The 9023-nt window shown below is 44.3% G+C and overlaps 1 protein-coding gene across 3 annotated transcripts in view; it reads right to left on the reverse strand.

Annotated features, from left to right (window-relative positions):
• LOC103386918 (stromal membrane-associated protein 1) overlaps positions 1-9023 on the reverse strand; it is a 47660-nt gene that overhangs the window by 9666 nt on the left and 28971 nt on the right. For all 3 annotated transcript variants that reach the window (XM_017037423.2, XM_017037421.2, XM_017037422.2), the window contains exons 7-8: positions 7316-7379; positions 4136-4257 (exon numbers count right to left, since the gene is read on the reverse strand). In XM_017037423.2, the coding sequence (XP_016892912.1) occupies positions 4136-4257; positions 7316-7379 (186 nt within the window). The remainder of the gene's footprint in view (positions 1-4135; positions 4258-7315; positions 7380-9023) is intronic.

The following is a 9023-nucleotide window of genomic DNA, read 5'->3' on the forward strand; positions in this document are numbered from 1 at the left end:
ATGTGAAATAACTGAGCGCCACAGACCAGAAAAACCACCGTTCACAAATACCAAATAAAAGAAAAATTCAAAGTGCACCACAGCTCTTAGACCTGGAGCTGGTGTTCAGGTGTGAAGGTCCATTCAACACCGGATGGAAAAAAAATAAAACTGTTTCTGTAGAACAACAGGACGAGGATGGAGAAACAGCGTTGGTTAAATGCTAATTCTGTTTTTAACGCTCTTCTCTCTCGTTTCTTTTTCTTGTTAAAATCGGTTCTAAAACTCCCATTTGCTCCGTTCATGCAGGGCAGGGGGGAACGAGAGACAGAAGACGGATCGTGTTTAGCGAGGGATAACACAAATCCTCCCCCACTTACACGGCGGTAATCACATTTTTATAATTGACATATTTGCAGATAGCCAAGCGCTCCCAGATGCCTGGTAATAGCAGCTTCAATCAGCAGACTGTGGGCTTCCACGTTCTTTAACGCACACGGCTAATCACGGCACTGAAGTAACATCCGCCGGCTGAATCCCAAATTCCGCCCTCGGTGTGTGTGTGTGTGTGGAGTAGGCAGATGTGTCGTTGTCATCGTGCTGACTGCATATAATTGTAGACACTGGAGCTCAGTTGGCAGGGGCGGCAGAAAAATAGTTGATTTTTGTGATGATGAAGTGTGAATCTGTAGATCAGAGGCGGCCATTTTTTTTATTTTTTGGCTCAAAATGAGGTTCAACATTTAAATTGGTTAAAAGTGAAATGATTTAAATAAATTGTACAAGGATACGCCTGAACTTTCACAGATAATTTAGCACCTTTGACCTCTGCTGCCATTTAGTGGCATCAAGGGGAAATTACAGTCTATTCGTCGTAATACATGAAACAGAAGGATTGACATTAGTTTTTGTCATACCTTGCGCCAGTGTTTGGCCGGCCGTGTTAGAGATGCCCACTGGGCCGTATCTGGCCCGCGGGCCATAGTTTGACCTGATCTGCTGTAGATTGTTAAAATAAACAGGTTTGTTTGGAGACTTCAGACTTCAGCCTCTGATCTGAGCTGACCTGTAGCATCAGCTTGGACGTATGATACGAAGGGAAGGCCGACGCTCCACACAGAGAGGTGGCTCAACAGGTGGGTTAGTGCTCCCCCTGGGGGATAAACCTACACAGTACTTATGGTGTCTGGGAAAAGAAAAGGATCAGAGAAAAAAACTAATGAAAACAGCAGTTGTTTGGCTCCACAACGAAGGTCACGGGGTCACCGACCACCACAGGCTTTACGTGAAGGGACCGCAGCGGAACCAGCCCATTATTTTGGCCCAATTTGTAGACAACACACAGAAACACACGGCGAACAGAATCACAAAGAAAGAGAAAATGATTTCATATTTTCTTAAGGTACTTTTTATATCTAGTATTAAATACAAATAAAGTCATAGTCAAAAATAGTCAGCCAAGTATTTTAACAATGTCAGCTTGGAGTTTAGCATAACTTAGCAGTGAATATGCTAATGTCTTAGCGCTGTATGTGCTAACGTCGCTTCTCGCTTTAATGTCAAAAAACGTATCCACAGAGAAAGTCTGTTTGATTTAACAAAAATTTAAGTCTTTCTTAACTTCACTTTATGCTTCATATCATGTGCAGTGAACTGAGAGTCTTTTTTATATTTTTTTTAGTTAATCAGTTTCCCCGACGGGAGCTAACGCGGCCGACTCAAACTGAGCAACAAAGAGGAGAAAATTAAAATAAAACTTGGGAAAAGGGAAAAATTAGCAGATAATTTTTCCAGGATGTGAAGTTGTGGAAGGACGAAGGAGAAAAGTTCAGATGAGTGATGTGCATGATCTGCTCCTCGAGGCTAGTACGATCCCCAGCAGGGTGGATGGAAGGTCGTTGTCCGACCAATCAGCTGTGGTCTAATCCCACTAACTGCTCCGTACAGGAAGTGCGTCCTGTTCCTACGAGCTGAGCTGCTGTTTCCTCTCCGCTCTCAGACCCGTCTGAGCATGTGCAGGAATATATTTGTGAAAAGGTCAGTTTCTCCTCACAGGCAGGTTTCACTCCGTCTCCCCTGCAGGTGCACCGTGTCACTGCAAACCCAGGGGTCACCACCGCGCACTCGGTCCGAGAACAAACAGTCGTGGGTGACATTTTCCGAGCACACATCGCCACTGGCACACAAACTCCATCACCGTGTGTGTGTGTGTGTGTGTGTTTTAAAGTCGACTCTACTCTGACTGTTGTGTTTCTCACTAATGAAGGTGCATTGACTTTTTCTGGTGGTTAATTGTCCGTAAAGATTCCCAGTGATCCGGGTCATTTGATCCACAGAGCTGAAGAGAAAAGCCGGTGGATTTGATTCAGTTTTTCTTTCATCTTGGATCTTTCTTCAGTCCAGACTCCGAAAAAGACGTTTGTTTTTTTTCTGCGTATTTAAAAAGCAGGCTGGCCCAACGCCAAGTTGTTGCTTTCAATTAAAGTCAACGAAGTCGATGATTGCAACCCAATTCCGGACTCTTTAGTCTTGAGTTTTCATTAAAATAAGCAAAAACAGTTTTGATAATTTAACTTTTTAACATGAAATTCTTTGTCTTATCTTATCTGACATCTACTCCTCATTGGGGTTTTTTTTTTTGAGAACCTTTTCTCAAAGTCAACACAGAAGAACAACTAATTCCCGTCATCTTCCCTGGGTCTCCCCTCCCGCCTCCTGCCCTGTGCCTCCCTCTCCCCCATCCTCCCCCTCCCTGATGAATCCATCGTCACCTCAGTGAGAACATCTACTCCTCATTGGGTTTTTTTGAGAACCTTTTCTTCATCTGTTCCACCTCAGCTGTCCAGATCTAATCTATTCCTCATCTCAGCGTCTTCACCTCTGTAACCTGGGGTCCAGTCCTGTCTGTCACTCACTGCCAGTGTGTGTGTCCATCTAACACATCCAGGATCAACAGCCAATAGGAAGACTTCCTTTTTCTTTTTTAGAGCGATCCAACAAAGTCCCCGAAGGATTCGTAAATGTAAGAGAGCCTGGGAGAGCAGCAGAAACCTTGGCTTCTGTCTGGTATCGTATTCAACATTCTGCCCAGGCATATTGGGAAATTATTTTTAAATGCCACCAGTACAGTCTCCAGTTTCCTTGTTAGGAGTTCCAACGGGGAAGGTTGAATTTGCTCGGGCTGCCTCTTTAATAGATTGTCGCTCAATATGTTCATGGAAAATCCACGGAGCGTCCAAGAGCCGACGGCGCCAAAGCTACCATCTGTTGCAATAACAGTTTCCAATCATAACAACGGTGTCGCTGAATGAACACATCTGCAACGGAGAGTGTACAGAGGTCACCTGAGGTCAGGATCCTTTCACCCCCCCCCCCTCCCTGTGATCAATATCACAGGTTCAGTTTCTGTGAAGACCAGAGAAGAAGCTGTGGTTCCACTTGGTTATTTATGAAAATAATCCAGTTGTCAGTGGAAACAGACAGAGAGTTTCCACAACATCTAGAGGTTTCTAGTTTACCTTGATGTTTACATTTTCACTCCGTGGTTACATTTACCTCAGTAATAACATTTCATTTCGATGATGTGTTACTCACTTTGACAAAAAAAAAGTCGTTCCATTTCTGCCGTTAGTTCTACGTAATCGGTGTCATTTTGCTGTTATTCATTATTTTCTCTTCTTGGTGATCAATCATCACGAACCACGGTCCACCGTCGTCCGACTCCCGGTGATCGTGAGGTCGAACGTACTTGGATACTGAACTCCTGCAGCTTCAATCTTCTCTGATGTTTTACCCTTCTCCCCCTCCTCCTCCCTCCCCATCCCCCTCCTCCTTCCATCCTCTCCCGTCTGCACTCGCTCCGTATTGTTGCACTTCACCGCTGTTTGTCCCTCCGTCCTCTGAAGGACGCCGCTTCATTTAATTCAATAAGAGCAACTCCATGACATTTTACTTTGATATGATCCTCAGAGAGTGTGTGCCCGACAAATATGGCACGTTTGTGTAAAGGAGTGTGTATTTACGTGTGTGTGTGTGTGTGTTTGTGCTCATTTGCATCAAATAAGTCTTTGCAGACTCCCTGTGTTACAGCCTGCCTGCGGTGATAAGCACATGATGTGTGTGTGTGTGTGTGTGTGTGTGTGTGTGTGTGTGTTACCTGGGCCTGCTGCGTGTTGTTGGCTGAGGGGAGAGGGTTGGAGACCATTGGTCCAAAAATGTCCAGCTCGTTGCTGATTGGTCCAGCTGCTCCTGTGTTTTTCCCTCCGGCCTCTGGAGCATCTGTTATAAAAACGTATTTACATCAAATCACAGTCGTGTTGAAATGAAACAGAAAAAGAGGGAGAGGAGGGGGGAGCCGGGGGGGGGGCTGAATCTGTGTGTCAATCTCCACATATTCATAAAAATAACTCGGTGACATTGCAGTCATAAAAATTACTCATTCCACTCATGACCAACCTTGTCTCCTATAAACGACTCTCCTCCACAGTTTGAACCACGTCTTTAATCATCGTTTTTTTACACGTCTGCAGGTGTGAAACCGTCTGACCGTCTTTTAAAAGACGATAATAACATTTTCTAAAACTGACATTTAATCAGCGTCACCGTGAGGAAGAGCAGCTAATGAAGTCTGGACGGGGTCGAATAACAAAACCTCTGGAAATATTTGGTTTGTAAAACTAACATCAAACGTGGTGTGAAGCTGAAAAAAAATGTCATCGTGATGTTTGAAAAGAGAATTCCGAGAATTTAATCAGACATTCATATTAAATGACCCTTTTTTTTTTATTAATTAATATTTTTTGCAAAACATTGATTTGAAAAATTAAAACGTTGTGCAATCATAATGTAACTGGAACAGTGGGCAACACTGCCCCTCCTGGCCAGAGGGAGAGTCCACGTCCTCGGCCAAGATTAGAACCAGAAACCACTGAATAACCGACCCATTCCTTTCACCTCTGGCCCGGAACAAAAGTTAGGAATAAAAACACAATTTTTTAAATTATTTCTGCCTCATTTACCTTTTTTTCTGTTCTTATATCCATTTCCTTTATTGTTTTTATGGTTCATATTCATTGTACGACTGGGTGATATTCAAACAATTCCCTGGTGAACTTCATGAACTGCAGTAACAGTAATTATTCCATTCAGTTCTATTTTATCTGAAAGCTGCAATTTCCAGAACCTCTCTCTCTCTCTCTCTCTCTCTCTCTCTCTTTCAAATGTGGACACGTGAGTCTATTCATTAGAGGCTGCAGTGGTGGAGGGACCCCAGAACACTCTGTACCCTCGTCTGTGACATTGTGTCGGGGGGGGGGGGGTGAAAATGAAGGGTTAACGACCGTGAAATCGACCGCTGTGATAAAAACAGGTTTTTAAATAGTGTGAACAAGTCTGAGTTGTTCTCTGACACAGAATCAAAGCCACAGACGGCCGCTGTTAAAGAACTCTACTTTTTTTTTACCCTTTATTCGTCTTTCAGGCTGGGAGTGACGTAACGTGACACGTGAACATCACGTGACTGAACCAGAGCAGAGGAATCCACTCAGGGTCAGTTACATCGCCCCCTGCCACCACCGCTGCTCCACCATCAGTCACATCACAAACCAACAATGTGCCTGACATCTTGTACTATGGGATGGAGCCACTTCTTGGAAGCGCGCCTACCGTCACCATGGTAACGGACCGAGAGTTTAACCCAGGGGTGGGTTTTATAATCAGGCTAAGACGTCGCACACACTCTCACACTGGAAGCACTTCACTCAGACCTAACGCAGCCTCAGGCCTCTGTCCCTAACAACGACACATTTACACCTCGAAATAATCCTCAGCCCAACTGTAATCTGATGCTGATTCTAATCCAAACTCTAAACTGAATCTTTAAAAATACTCCCTCAGTCAGTGACCAACTGCAACAAACACACACATACATATATATATATATATTTTAGTCGGTTCCACAGAGGATCCTACCAATGATCTCCATGCTGTAAGGCTGGAGCACCAACCACTTCACCACCGTGTGGTCGCCCTGTGTTTTGATGTAATCTTTCATATAATCTGTCAACAAAGACGTTGAACTGAACCTAAAAGAGTGTTTTCACCAGCATCAAGACGAGGTTTAGTTTAGAGCAGTGGTCTCCAATCACCGGTCCGGGGACCGCTGGTGGTCCGTAGGTCATCTGGTACCGGGCCACAGTGTGAAAAAAAGTTTTAATAATTTACTTAAAATCAAGAAGAACCCAGTCATATCCCTTTACTTTTACTAATTTACTTAAAACAACCTGTTGTTTTAAAACAACACGTCATTCCGACTGATACGAAAAGAAGAAAGTTTAAATATTTAATGATCCTTTAACGATTAACGCGCGATTTAACAAAAGTTTGGAGTTCAGCCTGATTTCTTTGGTCTAAACCGCACAGAGAAGAACGTCACTGTGGTAAATGTGGTAAATAAAGAAGAGTCACGGGTGGAGTGATGTGCAGACTGGAGGCGAACACTGCCACCTATCTGACTTATTGATTATGTGTGAAATCTCATCCAGTCCACACGGCTGCAGGGCGTGTAGCGAGGGTTATTTATAGCAGGGCGTCCACTCTGGCTCCTCCCCTGCTGTGAGCAGGACTTTCAGATCAATGCTACATCCGCCCGCTCCTTTCTTCCCGTCAGTACAGCTCCACCACCACCTGTCAGGTGATACAACGCTGCCTCGTCTTTCGGAAACACCGGGAGACTGCAGCAAATTTATGGTGAACCCCCTCGGCTTTTCTCTGCCTGGGTTTTTTTTTTCTTTTTCCTAACGGTTTTTGGGATTAAGGTCAGCTAGCGTGTAGCAGAATGTCCTGGCGATTAGCCGGCAAAGACACACACCGTGTAGTGGAAATGTCACAGGTTTGAATCCAGCTTGTGCCCTTTGGTGAATGTCACATCTCCAGTGCCTTCAATTTAGCAGGTTCTTCTGCTGCTGTGGCCTTCGCTGAGGCTCATGTCAGACAGAGAGACGGGAAGCACCGGGTCTGCTGATTAACGTCATTAATTAGCTCCTTTTATTTGGCCAATTTGCTATTTCTGGGCTTTTCCTGAGTAGAACAAATAAATGTTTGTGTAACCGAGAGGTGAATGACTAAGAAAAACTCAACTCTGTTGACTAAGAATTGAACCTCAAGGAAATCTAGCCAAAAATGTCAACTTACAGACAAACAGACGGAGATTTCACCTGTTGATAAACAACAGCAACAAAATCACGTCCCATCACTGAAGACCAAGAAGATTCTAGGTACCAAAGGTGTGTGTGTGTGTGTGTGTGTGTGATTAGTGGCTAACAGTGGTCAGTCTTACCCAGGCCCAGCAGGTCGACGGTTGGTGCTGCACTTTTCTTGGGACTAGCTCTGGGTTCTGACATCTGCAAAGACACAAAGACAAAACAAAATTATACACACACATTTCATCACAGAACCTGAATCATACAGTCACACACACACACACAGGAGGAGGATTAACAGTCAAGCGTGTTGGTCCACTGGGAATCGAACCCAAAAGTCCCTGCTCCTAAAGGAGGTTTGCTAACCGGTAAAAAATAAAAAAATCTCTTGCGTCCCACCTCAGGGTCGCGACCCAGTCTTTGAGAAACAACGGTCTAACATACATGTTATAATGCGCTCCTGTCTGTGCCTACAGTTCCACAGCCTAACGACGTCAGACCTACAGTAACAGGAATCATTAACGTTACAACACAACGTGTCCGTTCTCATTCACTTCCTGTTAGTTTAATCAAAACAAATGGAAAAATCAGCCAGAAATATAAATCTAACCACTGAGTAAAAACAGAACTGTTCAGGGTTATTTTTCCTCTTTATTAGGCAATCAGGAAATATTTAACCATATTTACCTGAAGAAAAGCTGCACAGAGGAGAAGACGGGAGACAAAAGAGACAAAAGAGTGACAGAAGAAGAAGAGTCAGAGGTCAGAAGAACGTGGCAGGAGGACGAAGACGGGGCGGACAGGAAGAGATGAAAAAATGCGGTGAGGAGAGAACGAGTGTAAGAGGTTAGTGTGTGGGGCAGAGGGAGATCGACGACGACGGTAACAAACCCAATTTCCCCCAAACCAAAGATCGATGGAGGACATTAGATTCAGTGTCGTTTCAATCCACAGCAATGAAAACAATTACTGTGTCCACACTTAATCAGGAATGCATTGGCTGTGAGTGAAGGTGTGTGTGTGTGTGTGTGTGTGTGTGTGTGTGTGTGTGTGTGTGTGTGCCTTCAGCCATGTGGTGTGTGCTGAGCATTTAAAGTGAGTAACAGTGAAGTGCAGATGTTAAAGGGACTTTATTTTCTTCACTTTTCCATTTGATGTTGAAGCACAGGTCACTAATCAGCCAGAGTACAGAATGGGACTGGACCAGGACTGGAGCGGGTCTGGACCGGGACTGGACCCACACTCAGCTTCCATTTATGCGGTCTGGACCGGGTCTGGACCCACACTCAGCTTCCATTTATGATGCGAGCGTTAGCCGACTGGAACTAGCCAACAGTGCAAACAGTTGAGACTTCATAGGAATGTGCGATGTTCACTTTTTGCCGATGTCCGACATGCCGATATTGTCCAAACACTTAATTTCCGATTGCGATAGCCGTTTGGGTTAAAGGCAGAGGACACAACAACAATACAAATAACAGTTACTTTCACTTCAAAACTATTTTTTGGTCACATCGTCTGGGTGAAACATACATTACAAAACTATGATAATATCGGCCGATGTTATCGGACGTCTCTATTAATTCACCATTAGAGTCTGCTGCAAAACACAGACATGAGGGAGAGTCACATCTCTCCCAGTATTTGTTTTTTTTAAATCCTTGTGTACTGTAACTGATTTAAAATCCTGATGTATTTTGGCTCAACAGCCCACACTCTACTTTCAGACGAGGAATGGAGACATAAATGTCACGGTGCAGGAGGAGCTGAGGGAGGTGCTCAGGGATCTGGACTGACATGCCGGGAGAACGCATCTAAAAACAATGATGTACCAGAGGAGTTTTC

Source organism: Cynoglossus semilaevis, chromosome 12 (genome assembly GCF_000523025.1).
Source record: "Cynoglossus semilaevis isolate Cse_v1.0 chromosome 12, Cse_v1.0, whole genome shotgun sequence".
NCBI lineage: Eukaryota > Metazoa > Chordata > Actinopteri > Pleuronectiformes > Cynoglossidae > Cynoglossus > Cynoglossus semilaevis.